The sequence below is a fragment of the Bufo gargarizans genome, chromosome 2 (assembly GCF_014858855.1).
Source record: "Bufo gargarizans isolate SCDJY-AF-19 chromosome 2, ASM1485885v1, whole genome shotgun sequence".
NCBI classification, from domain to species: Eukaryota; Metazoa; Chordata; class Amphibia; order Anura; family Bufonidae; genus Bufo; species Bufo gargarizans.
The window spans coordinates 342,407,527-342,423,724 of record NC_058081.1 but is presented as its reverse complement, the minus strand read 5'-3'; the positions used below and the strand labels follow the sequence as shown (position 1 = coordinate 342,423,724).

The 16,198-nt window shown below is 44.4% G+C and overlaps 1 protein-coding gene across 3 annotated transcripts in view; it reads left to right on the top strand.

Annotated features, from left to right (window-relative positions):
* CDC25C (cell division cycle 25C) overlaps nt 1-16,198 on the top strand; it is a 49,763-nt gene that overhangs the window by 20,286 nt on the left and 13,279 nt on the right. For 2 of the 3 annotated variants that reach the window (XM_044280626.1, XM_044280627.1), the window contains exons 5-11: nt 2,748-2,777; nt 4,304-4,337; nt 8,192-8,266; nt 8,985-9,080; nt 9,946-10,092; nt 11,253-11,342; nt 15,392-15,574. In XM_044280626.1, the coding sequence (XP_044136561.1) occupies nt 2,748-2,777; nt 4,304-4,337; nt 8,192-8,266; nt 8,985-9,080; nt 9,946-10,092; nt 11,253-11,342; nt 15,392-15,574 (655 nt within the window). The remainder of the gene's footprint in view (nt 1-2,747; nt 2,778-4,303; nt 4,338-8,191; nt 8,267-8,984; nt 9,081-9,945; nt 10,093-11,252; nt 11,343-15,391; nt 15,575-16,198) is intronic. The other variant, XM_044280628.1, reaches the window with a different exon arrangement.

Here is a 16,198-nt window from a genome sequence, read left to right as displayed (position 1 = left end):
CAGAGAATCTATCCACAGGAGTTCCATGGACATTTGTAAACCCAACTATAATTACCACAGACTCCAACGAACCCTTAAGGTTGGAGGGCCCACTGCCAGAACTGGTGCTGGCAGGGGAGATGGGACAAACACGAGGAAAGTATCCTCCAATTTCAAGGAGTTAAAGGCAGTAGAGATGGCACTGAAGTTGGCTATACCAGAGGTAAAACTGTTTCTACAAAAGTGGCCTACATAAACCGTCAAGGGGAAATGAGTCCCTTCCCTTTTACTTCTATGGCAGAAGATCTTTTATATAACAGAGGAGAGAAGGCTTTTTCTGTCGGCAATGCATCTGAAGCGGAAGGAGAACGTCATAGCAGACTTCCTAAGTCGAGTCTCCTTAAAACAAGGAGAATGGTGTCTAAACAAATTTTTATTTTTTTTGCAAATAGTCCAGAGGTACGGTCTTCCCACAGTGGACCTTTTTGCCAAGAGCCAACAGAAAATTAGAGAGGTTCTACCCTCAACCATTTGGACAGCCCATTAGCAATAGATGGGTTGGCACAGGACTGGAGCCAAGAGTTGGGGTATGCCTTCCCTCCATTTTGCCTTATTGAAGAAAATAGAAAGAGAGGGGCCCTCGGTTATCCTGATGGCTCCAATGTGGCCAAAGAGGTCCAGGTACTCCAGTCTGCGAAAGTTGGCAGTAGAGCCTCCGTGGCCCCTTCCATTGAAGGAGGATCTTCTGTACCAGGATCCGCTAGTCCATCTCTTAGTGTGGATTTTGAAAGGGAAGTTTGACCTAGAAGGGGATTATCCGCCAAAGTAGTCTCCACTATGCTGAAGAGTAGGAAGGTGGTTACCTCCTCAAGAAAATATAACAAAGTTTGGAATGTTATTTTCAGCATTCTTAGGACATATCCCAGACCCCTTAAGAGTTTTTGCAAGAAGGGCTAGACAGAAATCTTACAGCATCTGCATTAAAAGTCCAGGTAGCGGCTTTAAGTTATTTATTTGATTCCAGATTAACAGATCATGCACAGATTAAAAGATTCTTGTTGGCGGCATCAAGAATGCACTCTTCTTAGGACCCTCACAAAAAAAAAAAATTTACACACACATATACAAGGTAGCTGGTAAAGTTAATTTCCTAGAAGATATTAGAAGAGATCAAATTTACCAGATTGGTTCTATTCTTTACCACTTTGTGTGTTGGGTTCTGTTTTCAACCTCTTGTTCTTGGAGGTTGGCACGCCTCTGGAGGTCTATTAGAAGGTGAGGTGTGGTGGGGGTGTGAACCATTTTATCTCTTCAGGTTTCCTGTCCTAGTCGCATGGGTGCTGTCATGGGTTTCAAGAAAAACAATTATCGGTAAGAGTATTTATTGTTTTACAGAGTACACACTTTTGCATCTTCTGATGCTTCTCTTGGGCGTAGAGTAATGCAGACGGAGGTTTTCTGATTGGCTGGAGTGCTTCTTCGTTATGCTCTGTAATGTCCCAGGGTCAAGCCTGTGTCCCCTCAATAATACAGATGAGAAAACTAGATTTTTGTACTTACCGTAAAATCTGTTTCTCTTCCGTTCATTGGGGGACACAGCTCCCACCCATTTTCTCTGGCTGCGGGCCTCGCTGTGGCCTGTGTGATTCTGGGTTTGTACATTGTTTGTTTGGTTTTCCTGTTTTTTCTTTTGCTTCTCCTACTACTTTTTGTTACTTTTGCACAAACTGTTTTAACTTAGTCCCTGTAGGAAAGGTATAGCTGGAGGGAGGAGCTCACACTTTTTGTGCTTGGTGTTGCCGCCCCCCCCCCCCCCCCCAATGAACGGAAGACAGGAAGACAAACAGATTTTACGGTAAGTACAAAAATCTAGTTTTTACTAATGTATTGTGAATACCTATATTGCTTCCTTTGCTGGATGGATTCATTTTTCCATCACATCATACGTGTCTCGTTTCCATGGCTATGACCACCCTGTAATCCATCAGTGGTGGTCGTGCTTGCACACTAAAGGGAAAAAGCACCAGCCTATGTGCACTCCTATGGTCCCAGCCACCAGAGAGGCTGGAACTTTTTTCTATAGTGTGCAATCATGACCACTAGTGTTGAGCGAACTTGTGTTTTAAGTTCGGCATCTAAAGTTCAGGTTCGGGTTATCGAAGTATTCCGTTATGGATTCTAAATTCCGTTATGGTCCATGGTAGCAGAATCCATAATGGGATACTTCGATAACCCGAACTTTAGACGCCAAACTTAAAACACTAGTTCGCTCAACACTAATGACCACCACTGATGGATTACAGGGTGGTCATAACCATGGTAACGAGCAGTGTATAAGGTGATGGAAAAATTAGTGTAGCAAGCAAAGGAGGCAATGGACAATCGCAATACATTAGTAAGTGCTTTGTAGTAACTTTACATGATAAATGCCATTTGCTGAAGTGAGACAACCCCTTTGAGCTGTCTAATGATCTCAAATGTCACAAATATTGAATTAATAGAAAATATTCTATAAAAATGAACACCATTCGACTGTTGCCCTTAAATCTTTTAGGACCTTGGTAATACAATTTGTTGGTCACTGGGCAGCAGTTATTTCCTTGATTTTATTATGAACCTTTGCACTGCATGGAGCATTCTGTGTTTATTGGATATAAATTTTTATTTTATTTTTTCTTAACTGATGGACCTGCTTTTGGACAGCCATTCTCTGAGCTTTTTCATACCTGAATGACTTGTCCTTTTTTTTTCGATTTCCTTAATAACAGTTTCACCCCAGAACCTGAAATGAAAACCAAGTAAGTCCCTAGTGTCTAGTAGCAGGTTATTTCAAGTAGGTTCATTGCTGTGCGATTTCTTTTATATAGATAAGCTGGTGTTTAAAGGCTTTTTCTTCAAGGCCTTTATTCTAAATATAACAAGGGTCATGTATCTGTGTATGGGTTAAGCACCAAGTTTTCTTCATCTAAAACATGGATGTCAAACTCATGGCCCTCCAGATGTTGCAAAACTACAACTCCCATCATTCCCTGATAGCTGTAGTATGCCCAGGCATGATGGGAGTTGTAGTTTTGAAACAGCTGGCGGGCCACGAGTTTGACATCCCTGAATTCTAAAACATTAAGCAGTTGTAATTTCTATGTGTATTAACTACATATACTGTTGAATATAATGGCCTATGTACAAAAAGGATGGTGCAAAAATAAAGGCCTGTAGTAGAAGCATTTGTAGTAAAGGACTCCAGCTTGTATGAACACAGTCCTAGAAAGTCGGCCAGGCTGACTAGTATGGAACTACAAGTGGCACAAACCACGGTATGGCGTATCTTTACGAAGACGTCTGCCTTGTACGCCATACAGATTACAAATTCTTTAGGAGCTGAAACTGACAGACTGGTGTTCTGCAATGAGTCACAAGAGCGTTAGAATCTGGGGCTCATAAAACCCATGTGACCTTATCGAACACATAAGGGACCCACCCAAAGCAAATGTGTTCTGCGCAATGAGCAGGGGCAAAGTGTACAGTCTTTTTTGGGGGGGGCTGGCGCAAGCATACTGTCCCTAGCCAGCAGAATGGTGATCCTTGTTTCCAGTTGGATGTTCTCTGATACCTGAATGAAACTATACTAGAACGTTGGACCGGCTGTGCCAGAATAAATGATTCACCAATGTTGCTCTGGTCATCATGATCACTAGATATAACTTCCTGCAACTTCTTAGTGTGGGTCTACATCAAGAACTTGGTGAGTGAGATTCATGAAGCCTGCTATTCGTCTAGACCTCCTTGCACTGGAGTAAGATTTGACTAATTTATTACGAGGCAGATGCATCTTTGCCCTGCCTTGCGCCAGAAACTCAGATCTATGCCATCTAGGAGCAAGTTATTTTACTGTGGTAAATTCCGCACTCCCAGTGTATCTGCTCACCAGACTCTGGGGTCTGGACGACCTGAGACAGCACATCTCTGAAAGTGGAGTCCATATCCATAAATATACTAGCACGCGTCTGGACTACTGTCTAGACATCTACCTTGTCATCTATGGAGCTCACATCAAACATTTGTAGTGTATAGATGCATATATCTGTGTTATGTTCTCTCGGTTATGAATACTGAGGCTATATTTTTGCACCATTCTTCTTGAATCCCCTTGTATTCAATAAGATAAACCGATAGGTTCTGTACAGCTCGCCTAGTGCTAGCATTAGAAGTCTTCTTTGTATCGTGTATGTGTATGTGTGGCATATACCTATTAGTAGCTGGGAAGGACTATGTATTTGTGTTTGCCACTGAATTGAGCTTTTCTTAACTTCATTTTATCTCACAGGAAGTGCCATAAAAAAAAAAGTGTTAGCGTCTTGGTGAGTACCTTTTTTTATTTTTATTCTTCGTATCCCTTAAAGAATTAGTCTTGCCATACCTCCAGCATATTAACCACAATAACGTTGCTTGGTGACGTTAATGAAATTGCAATTTTGTCTTCATGTTAAGTTAATGGTGACTATTATTATTATTATTATTTTTCAATATAGCACAGTACATATAATATTTGAGACAACCACCCGAAATGGCATTAAAACTTGGTCTTCCAGTGGGGTGGGGGGGGGGTTGTTGGGTCAGAGACAAATATGTATAATATAGGGTGGATCTGAGATCTGTCACAGAAAATGGGGTGGTAGCAGGAATATTTAAGGGGAAACTGCTATTTACATGCAGTGATCTCCTTCACTGCATGAGGATGAGCGATCCCGCATCCTCCTACAGTGAAGGAGATTGCTGTATAGTTTCTGAGCAGCAGATCGCTGTTTAGACCACACGATCTGCTGCCCAGAAACTATTATCGATGGTGCCTGCATGAACGACTGTATCGCCCGATGAACGAGCGTTTCACTCATCAGGTGATCGGCGACACATTTACATGGGCAGATTGTTAGGAACGATACTGCCCGTAGCTCAGTATCTGCATTATGGAAGGGTTGCACTTTCCTAGCTACATTTGTTGTGTCTAAACTAGCTTCTTGTAGTCATGGAGGTGGAGCGGCTTGGCTAAATAGTCATGTGGCTGTTCCCATTCTTAATGATCGCGCTCCCTGAAGCTGTTCAAAATCCCACACACGTACGGTCTGCTTCACATCATTAAGTCCTCTTTTTTACTTAATGCAGGTAAAGATTATTCATGGAGGAGATTTATCAATTTGCGCCAAAAAAAGTCATGCAAAATGTGCAAGAATTCCAAGCCATCTAGTTTGCGCCAAAGTAATCAAATGCTAATGTCAGTATTCGCTCCACAAAAGCATTTACACCAATAGAAATCTCCCAAAACAAAGTGGGTGTGGTTGTGTCATTAGGACCATCATATTTATGGAAAGGCAATGTTGTAAGCATACTGCACGAATTAAAAATGTGACTTTTTGTTAAAGGGATTCTGTCACCAGGTTTCACCTCTGTCAGCTAAACATATGCTGATGTTCAGGGCCTCATCAGGATTCCTAATGTGGGCTTCTAAATGTGATCCGTAGCCTTATTTTGCTAAACAGGTTTTACTAACCTATCACTCAAAGAAATAAGGTGCCCAAGGGATGCAAGGTGCCGGCCGCACCTACCGCCGTTCGTGCCCAGCGCCGCCTTTCCAGACTTCTGCACCGCCTCCTAATCCTCTGTGCCGCCTCTCGCTCTCCCTCCCTCCTCCTTCTGCTGTAAGATCTTGCGTAAGATCTTGCTGTAAGGGCTCTGCCTGGTGCGCCCGTGCGGACTTCTCGATTTGGCTTCTTAAAGCGAAGTGTGCATGCGCCGGCACTTCGCTCAACCCAGGTATAACCTGCACTCTGGTGCCAACCTCTCAGAGCCCTGTGCGCGCGCGAGAGATCTTGCAGGAGGGGGGGGGGGGGGGAAGAGAGCGAGGAGAGCGAGAGGCGGCACAGAGGATTAGGAGGCGGTGCAGAAGTCTGGAAAGGCGGCGCTGGGTGTGGCCGGCACCTTGCATCTCTTGACATCCCCTTGGGCACCTTATTTCTTTGAGTGACAGGTTAGTAAAACCAGTATTTTTAGCAAAATAAGGCTACGGATCACATTTAGAAGCCCACATTAGGAATCCTGATGAGGCCCTGAACATCAGCATATGTTTAGCTGACGGGTGAAACCTGGTGACGGAATCCCTTTAAGTCACAGGTTCCTGCAGAGCTGGCCAAATTCAGTATTTCCTGCCATCTCCCGCAAACTTGCGTCACAATTGCTTAAAAATTTAACATTTTGAAGGAAATTGTGACAAATCTGCACTACATAACATTTATTATTCCCTGTATATTTGATAAATTTGGGCTCAACTTTCATCTCCTGCTCTAAAGTTATGTTGCTAATTGCGGCAAAATTGATAAGTCTTCGCCACTTGGAAAGCTATTTTTCCACACTATAAGGTTCCCTTTAAATGTCTGAGTGTAAGAGGTTTTGGTGTCTTTCAGGCAGTAAAGTAGGGATTTGTACAAAGTACTTAGATCTCATTGTGCAGAACTCCACAACCTGGAAACCCAGAGCAGGAGCAGATACGTATAAACCAAAGTATCTAGCACGCGGATGTTCTGATAAAAACCATGGGGGCCCTGATTAAGAATGTGCGGTACTGGCAATATACAGTATTTTATCGTCTTTTTTACAATAAAGCCTAAATATTTTATCTGAACACCCGTGTGCTGGATCCTTTTGGTGCATTGTGATAAACAGTAGACAGATGGCCAGTTACTGAATCAATGTACGGTATTCTTTGCATTCAGCTAATCTATCAGTTTAATATGTATTTATGTAGTTATCAGTTTTTGGCCTCATGCACGCGACCGTTGTATGTCTCGCGTAGGGGTGGGCGGTATAGGGGGTTATAAGTTTGTGCTACAATATGGATTTTGTGCATATCGTCGGACTGAGATGTGACCATGGAGCGGCAGTTCCGATCGGAGTCCCAGCAGTGTAATGCTGGGGCTCCTATCGGTTACCATGGTGGCCGCCGGGCGCTCCTTCTCAAGTCTGTGCGGCGCACAGACAGAAGGCGCGCCCGGCGGCCACGGCGCACGTGAGCTATAAGCATTAGCAATGCGCCGCACAGACAGAAGGAGCGCCCGGCAGCCACAGCGCACGTGAGTAGAATGCTGCTCACCGACATACCATGGCAGCCAGGACTTCAGTAGCGTCCTGGCTGCCATGTTAATCAATCGGAGCCCCAGCATTACACTGCTGGGACTCCGATCGGAACTGCTGCTGCCACCAATGATGTGGGGGGGGGGAAGGGGGCCCCTGCCACCAATTATCAATACTGGGGGGGCGCACTGCCTACTGCCACCGATGATGGGGGGGGGGGGGGGGGGGGGGCGGAGGGGGCTGCGACCAATGATTAATACTGGGGAGGAGAGGGGGTTTGAGTTACCAGAGGGGGCTGATGAGAGGGAGAGGCTGGGGGGCTGATCAGAGGCTGGGGGGCACATGAGAGGCTGGCTGCCATGGTCAGCTCCCTGCTGACAAAGCACAGGGCAGCAGGGAGAGTGTAAAGTCCTATTCACCCTAATAGAGCTCTATTAGGGTGAATATGACAAGGGTTCTAGCCCTTAAGGGGGCTAATAGTTATTAAATAAAAAATTTAACCCCCCCCCCAAATATAGAAAACAATATATTGCATATCGCACATGCTTAAAATTATATCGCAATATAGATTTTAGGCCATATCGCCCACCCCTAGTCTCGCGGTCCACAAATTGCTGATCCGCAAAACACGGATGTCATCCGTGTGCATTCCGCAATTTGCGGAACGGCACGGACAGCCATTAATATAACTGTCTATTGTCCGCAAAACACGGACAAGAATGCGCTGCGGACCTCGGAACGGAGCAACGGATGCGGACAGCACACTGAGTGCTGTCCGCATCTTTTGCGGCCCCATTGAAGTAAATGGGTCCGCATCCGAACCGCCAAAACTGCGGCTTGCATGCGGACCAAAACAACGACCGTGTGCATGAGGCCTTTCTGAGCCAAAACCAGGAGTGGAGGCTACACAGAGATAAGGTACAGTATAATGGAAAGTTTGCAACTATTCTGTGTTTTTGACCCGCACCTGGTTGTGGCTCCAAATAACCGATGGAAATAATTGATCAAAGGCTTGAACAAGGCTTAATAATTCCTCTCATTATGTGACATTGAGTCTATTTTTTTATTTTTATTTTTTCTCCACAATTAGCCTATGCTTCTCTGCAGCACACCAAGTTTTAAGAAATCTTCGGGAAGTCGCAACAACACAAATAATAAAGAAAATGTAAGTAAATGTTCTGCAGTATGTCACTTATGTGACTATTGTGAAAATGTGTCATTTCAGTGGGAAAAGAGATTGGATGTTGTGCTGTAAAAGCACTTTCATTCTCACACTGGAAGAAACTTATAAGGGTGGGTTTGCACATAGATTTTTGATGGCACACAATGAAGGTGAAGGCACACAATGAAGGTGAAGGCACCCAATGTGTATTTTTAGTTTTTTGCTACTAGCTTTTATTAACTTTTTTATTTTTTTATTAGGTGCCATTTTTGTCTTTTGGTTTCTTTTTTCTCTTCAAAAACAGCTGTGTTTGACATCTCATTCTCTATAGGAGAAAATGCTGTTAAACACTAGTGGTCAAAAGCACTGTGCAAACAATGCCCAAAAAGACGCAACAAAAAACCATGCAGTTATTCTGGCATTCCTACAGCCCCAAAAAAACACACCACTGCACATTTGGCAGTGTAGGGACCCTGATGGCAGTCTAATGTAAAGGCCGTTTTAAATTTTCATGAACTGATAACTTTGGGGGAGATTTATCAAACTGGTGTAAAGTAGAACTGGATTGGTTGCTATAGACGACTAAGCCAGTTCTACTTTACACCAGTTGGATAAATGACCCCCTTTGTTTTTGCAGAACATTTTGAACTTGCCTGTAGCACTGTTTTCAATCACCCATTGTTAAAATTGCCTTTTAACATTCACCTTCTCTAATCTTTAGGAGTGTGGGACATTTAAGAATCCAAGTAAACCATGTTCTATGCTGCTTCTCCAGGGAGCAGATGATGTACAGTTATCTCCAACATTTGGAGGCAAGGTGAGTGAAATAGGACTGATTGGCTGCAGCTGTCACGTGTGGTATACCTTCACATCACCGCTACAGTCTGTAAACAAGCAGTGGCAAGAGGACCAGGCTTGCGGCTCAGATAATGGTGTCTTGAGAAGTTGGCAGCTATAATTTTTATTTTCTCAATTTTTAAATTATCTTTCACAGTCTCTTTTAATATGTAGCATTTTTAGGTCAGATCAAGGTGATGTTTGGTTCAATGTGGGGTCTGTAAGGCCACTTTCACACTAGCGTTAAAATTTTCTGGTATTGAGATTCGTCATAGGGTCTCAATGCCGGGAAAATAAATTCAGTTTGTCAATGGGGACAAAATGTAACTGAACGGAGTGTTCCAAAATGCATTCTGTTCCGTCCTCATACTGGAGGAGGCTAAGAGGCTTTCCGTCCTGGGATGCGAAGCAAAACATGACTCGCAATGCAAGTCAATGGGGACGGATCACAATAGAAAACGGATCCGTCCCCCATTGACTTTCAGTGGAGTTCATGACCGATCCGTCTTGGCTATGTTACAGATAATACCACCGGATCCGTTAATACAACCATCTGCATCCGTTATGATCAGTAACGGAAGCTTTTTTTGCAGAACCCTGCCGGATCCAGCAAATACGCTGGTGTGAAAGTAGCCTTAGCATTTTGAGGAATTTTGACTGAAATACTTGCCCCCAGAGAGCATCTCCAGCCTGTGGGGATGTGATGGTTTTAAGTGGTGAATGAGTATGGCATGGTAACTGTTTTCACAGAAGGCACCTAAAGACAGGGAAGTGTTTTTTGGTGAATCTGCTTGTTCTTAATTCATACTGCTACCTAAAAAAATGATAATGTTTTATGTCTGCAGAACAATCTTTCTACAGAGGATGACCCCGAGCTACATGTCTTAGGTTCACCTATAACTATTGTTCCAACATGCATAGATGAGGACAAAGAAGGACACCTTGATGGGTTCTCAGAATTTTTTGCTATGGATGAAGAAGAGGAGGCTGAGGTGAGAACGAGAATCCTAGATGCAGGTTTTAGTCTATGAAGTAGAAAGCTGTACATGGCTTAAAAAATATTGGGGCATGTTTACAATCCACAGAGCCGCTTTTGGTGGGCTTGCATCCCCCTTGCTCCTTCTCAAAGGAGGACGAGGTTGGAACGTGCAGGACCAGGCCTACCACATTTTATTATAATTTACACAGAAAACTGTTGTAAATTATACTTGAAATCTACACCAGCCAATAGCTGGTACAGATATTGTTTCTGGCAAAATTGTGCACCTCCTAATCGTGGTGCATCTAATGCCAGCAGAGCAGAAATTAAAGGGGGTTGCCGGGCATTTGCACTAATTAGGGCATGATGCTAACCTGTGAAGGGAAGCTCTTTTACATAGCACTTGCCCTCCCTCGCTCCACCCAAGCTGCCGTTTGTGCTGCAGTGTTGCAGGCTACTGGCTCTTCTACCCGGGTCCTGACTGGATGTGGCTGCTTCTTTTTGTTTTTTAGCTGCGTTAAAGTCGATACAGCTGAACAGGAAAAGAAGATGTGCCGCTCCAGTCCTTGCAGCTGCTCTGTTTTTTTATGTCTGCATGGAACTTGACCACACTGTGAGCTGGCCAATCATAGTGGAGAGCGTCGCATCCAGGGAGAAGTTGAGCTTTTCTTTTCTCCCTGGCTGCGACACTCCTCTGCAATTGGACCGCTCACAGCCAGAGAGAAGACCCCCTTGAGAAACACTGCCATCTCCTCCCTGTACCGTGGTATGGATTTACATACAAAACCAGAACAGCACAACGGGGGGGGGGGGGGGACGGAGCAGCCCACAGAAAAAAAAAATTGCGCTATCACATGTCATCAATATGTCCTACACAGCCAGGTATTTCTATGGTAACATCCGGACCGGTGAAAGGTCCTCTTTAATTGGGCTCTGTCCCTCATAGAATACATGATTTAGCAGCTGACTGGCTAAAAAGGTAAGAAGTGCCATTTAATGGAATCCTCTTATGAGTAACTTATTTGAATATACCACTGATAATAATTCAAATAATAGAGACAAACTTTTTATTGTTACCTATTGCAATTAACTACTATTGTTCTACCTAAAAATTCTTTATTGCGTCATGGTTTCTGTCCCATACTGATTATTATGTTTTTGTTTGCTGTCAAGAATACATCCACCGTAGCTTCTAATCTGTCCTCTTCAATGGCAGTCTTGCTGAGTGGGCCCTTCATGACTCAGGAGGTTGATGTCAGTAATGTAAGTAAAACCTGGCTTTTTTTTTTCTCCCTGTCGACATAAAATGCAGATTGTATTCTATACCATTTAATTCACTGCTTAATGACACGTGCTGCTCAAGATAAGGATAGTCGACAAGCAGTAGCCACTTTATGACTTGCATACTTGTCATATTAATAGAGCGGGTCAGCCAGTGCGTTCAGCTGCATTCAATAGCCGCAACCTAGTTCTAATGGCGGAAATAGGAATAGCTTCTGGTCTCAGCTTGTTTGATGTGAGCAATGCTGGCAAATGAAGAGACTGAGGGGACCTCCCCACCCCTTTGATCTAACATGTACATTCATCCCAGGGTGTATTGAAGGACTCAAGGCTGTCTGACCATATTCCCTGTAGTAGATAGGCATGTAAACAGACTGTATGCTAGTATATTAATAGCTGCTGCCATTAGGCGACTAACACTAAGCAAAAAGTATGAGCTCCTAAAACCGTTAGTACAAAAGCCCTTGCAGAAGCTGAAAAAATACCTAAAGAAACCGAACCAAAGACCCGAAACTAAGGCAAACTATATATAAAGGGTGGGAGCTGTGTCCCCCCCCCAATGAACGGTCGAGAAATATTTTACAGTAAGTACAAAAAAAATCTGCTTTTCTTATGCGTGTCATTGGGGGACACAGGCAAGACCATGGGGCATTCTAAAGCAGTCCTAAGGGTGGGCTAGAAAATTGAAGCGGTCAGTAAACCTCCACCTGCAGAGCATTGCGTCCAAGTGAAGTTGAAGTGTAAAACCTGGAGAAGATGTGAAAGTGCGACTAGGCCTCAGCCTTACACACTTGAAGGGCTGAAGCCGTGTTGCGCACAGCCCAGGAGGAAACTCCTGTGCAGTAACTTGGAATGGAGGTTCAGTGTTTGGTACGGTATGCTTCCAAAATCGCTAAGCGAACACCGCTAGAACCATCCAGAATCGCAAAGGAAGAATCTACGTATCTGAAAGAAGCTCTCTGGAATAGATATGCGAAAAGCCCAAACCAGAGTATGTAGAGAGCACTCTTCAGGATGGGACAGAGAGGGAGAAAAATGAGGGGAGGATGGTATCTGTGTATTGAGGTGAAAGAAAGATACCAGGAAGGGACTGGCTGTAGGATCACCTTATCCTGATGGAGCACTAGAATCTGACCTTTTGAGGGAACTGAGAGCAGGCCCCGTTTCCAAGCCAGATTGGCAGAAAGATAAGTTTGGCAAGTGAGTAATGTATGGGGGAGAGATGTTTGCATTTACCTCAAATGGAAAAAGGACTTCCACGTCCTATGATAAATAGTGGAAGAGGACGGTTTTCTAGCATGAATCATTGTCTGGATAACATATTGCAAAAAATTCCAAGCTCCTAGAACAGCATCCTCAACAGCCATGTCATTAAACGCAGCAACAGTACATTTGGGTAAAAAAAAGCAGGCCCTGGGAGAGAAGACCCTCTTTAAGTGGAAGATGCCATCGTTCATCGGCAAGCAAACTATGCCATACTAAATGTGGCCAATCCGGAGCCATGAGGAGGACTGGGAGACCCTTGGACTTGATCTTCTGGAGAAGCTTTGGTGAGGGCGGAGTGAGCTGACTCGATAGAATTACACATGCATTGACAACCTGAAGGTCGTGGGATTGAGTGATAAAGAACTCGGGTTTTCCGATTGACGTGCGAGGCCATGGCATCCACATCTGGCTGACCCCACCTGTCCCAAATTGCCTAAAATATTTGAGGGTCAACAGCCCACTCACCTGGATCTATGCATTCTCTACTGAAGAAATCTGTGATCTAGTTGTCTGCTGGGAGTGTGAATGGCTGACATGTTAGAAACATGTACGTCTACCCATTTGAGGATGAGGCATGATACCCAGCCATGAAATATGCACCAACCAGACCACTTGCAACAAGTGTAAATCCCCACTGCAATCGGATGGTGGCCGCATCCTATGCAGAAAAGGGCTTTGAGAAATAGGACTTGGAGCTTTGAGAACAGGGGTGTCAGGATCTACGTGGTTTGAAGGAGAGTTTCCTTTTCTGGTCATCGGGAGGTTTCTTGTTCAAGTGTTTTGGACTGGAGAATTGCTGAAGAGGCAATAAAAATGGTCTACCCTTCCTGACCCTGCTGGAACAAGATGTTTTGTGGTAAAGGAGTGCTTTTTCCTCCAGTAGCATCAGAGATTATCTGCCGCCAGAAAAAGGCAGGGCCATGAGGGCCCTCTAGGATACATTATCAGCTGTCCAGCAGAAGAGCCAGAGTTCTGTGGATAGCCTTCAGGAGGGCTGATGAGTAAGCAATAAGCCTGGCTGCATTCAATGAAGCCTCACAAAAATGAGAATCTGCAAGGAAATGTCAGCCAGTTCCTCAGGAGATTCTTCTGAGCTTATGCCCTGCAATCGGTTTGTCCACTCCACTGTAGCTTTGCTTGAGGTAGCCAAGCCAGTCATACGGTGGAGCCAAGCGCCTCAAAGGAAGATTTAGCAAATTATTCCAACTTCTGGTCCCGTTGAGCTGAAAAAGAAGCGGCATCCACCATGGGAGATACTGTCTGATCCACGACAAGGGAAATATAATGTAAACAACCTCAGGGGTAGGCCATAATTATCACTGAGACTCGGCACCTCCGTTGATCAGCTGTTTCATAGATCCACTATGCTCACCGGTACAACTGCAGGCTCCCGGTAGTTTTCCAAGCACAGTATCATACATCGTCTAGTGGCTGTGCTTGGTATTACAGCTTAGCCCCATTCACTTCAATGGAGTTTAGCTGCAACTAGGCCATGTGACTGATGTGTGGCGACATCACATGGCCTAAGAGGCCGTGGCGTTCACGGCGCACCGGCCTCTTCTAACAGCTGATTAGCAGGAGTCCCAGATGTCGGACCCCCGATAATGTGATCTTAGGGATAGGACTAGCAGCATGCTACCTACCAACTGCAATGGCTTGCTGAGTAAGCACAGAATTTTGTGAGGGGGTCACTAAGCAAGTTAAGAACTGGCCTCTGAAGACCGCTCTGTGTTTCCCCCCCCCCCCCCCACATAGGAGGATAGCCAAATTTGAGCTGGGGAAGAAGGGAGGAACCGAGGTTAGGGGAAGAACATGATCTTGAAGAGAAGGATCAAGGGAGTTAGGCAGGACATGGAGGCCCATTGAGGGTCAGAGGGCTGGGCCCTAGTTTACCCTTTGCCGAGCTTAGTAGGGGAGCAATGGAAAGGAGACCTCCTCTGGGTAGAAACTGTACACTAATGGGAGGTGGGGAAGAGATTCTAGTAGTATACTTACTTTTCCATCTGTTTCTGCCCACCCTATTTCCAGCCATGTCACCTTCATCTGTTTGCTGCCCCTTGGAGAGGGAAGCTACAATGGAATAAGTAGGGACTTAGCAGCTAAAGTGACCTGATCACCAACAGGCAATCAATGGCAGATTTGCGATCCACTGTTCCTACTTACCTTCTAGAGGCAGAGAACGAGCAGCAGGCTTGGTGACCCGCTGGTCTCCCCCCTCATGGCGGTTTGTGGCCTTTTTTGTAAGCCCAAAATAATTAGAAGAAAATATCCAGCAGATCTGCATGGCAGGTATGTCTTCCTCCTACGGACACCAAGCTAAGTCCCTGAAGAAACTGCTACTGTTTCAGTTTAGTCCCTGAAGAAAGGGGTATAGCTAATGGATTTGCTCACGTTTTTTGCTTAGTGTCTCCTAGAGGCAACAGCCATACCCATGGTGTTGCCTGTCTCACCCCCCCCCCCCCCCCCCGACCTATGACTTGGATAAGATAGTATCAAAAATATATATCACCCAAGACATTAAATAATTGACATATGAACTATCCCCACAACCATAACCACTTAGAGTAAATGTATTTAAATAGTGTACAGTGTTAAAAAATAAATACAAATTTGACCTGTTCCTCTAAGTTTTTAAATGCATGTTCATAAAACGCGCCTGCAGTGTTGCATATTTGGAAGTCGTCATTCTGGACTGTATTACTATTATGTTATTAGTATCTGTTTTGCTTAGATGATGTAGAGGTACTAATTTCTGTATTGTGCAGGTGTCTATGAACCGAAGTCGCCTCTACAGATCACCATCTATGCCTGAGAAACTAGACCGGCCCTTGTTAAAGAGGACAGTGAGACCCCAAGATAATGAAACTCCAGTTCGGGTGAAAAGGAGGCGCAGCACTAGCAGCCCCTTCCAGCCTGAAGCAGATGAGAAAAACCAAACTAGAAGATGGGTAAGGAAGTCCTTCACTCTGAGTTGGACATATAATTCTCTATGGATACAGTTCAGAACAATTTTTCCTGTTGCAGAGTCTTTGCATAGCCATAAGATTAACTTCACTGTATAAACAGGGAGACAGAAGTTTTGAACTCCTTTGATAAAACATGAGGCAGTAAACCACCACGTTGTTGGTTGCAAACAGCCAGATTAGAATTCACTACCTTTAGGGCTTTTTGCAGGGAATTTGAAGCTCTGTATCAGAAAAAATAGCTCTGTCTGTCATCAATAATACATCCGTACAGAATATTGGACCTGCAAGTGACAGTGTATTAACCTGTGGGATTCACTTTAAGCTTTACATAGTTTATTATAAAAATTGATTAAACTAGAACTAATATCAATGAAGGTTGTCAGAGGTTGGTTCCAATAGTGTGTGTCAGAAGAGAAAATGGCTCTGCAGTTCAGTTTATATTCCCTTGTCCGAGGTCATCATGTATTCTTCTTTGCTCCTTATAATGAATGGGCAGAATTACCAGACTCCTACACGAGCTGCCAGTTCTACTCCCAGACTGGAATCGCCTGCCAAACGTACGGCACGGGATCATGTTGTATCTTGGATAACCCCTTTAAATAGGTT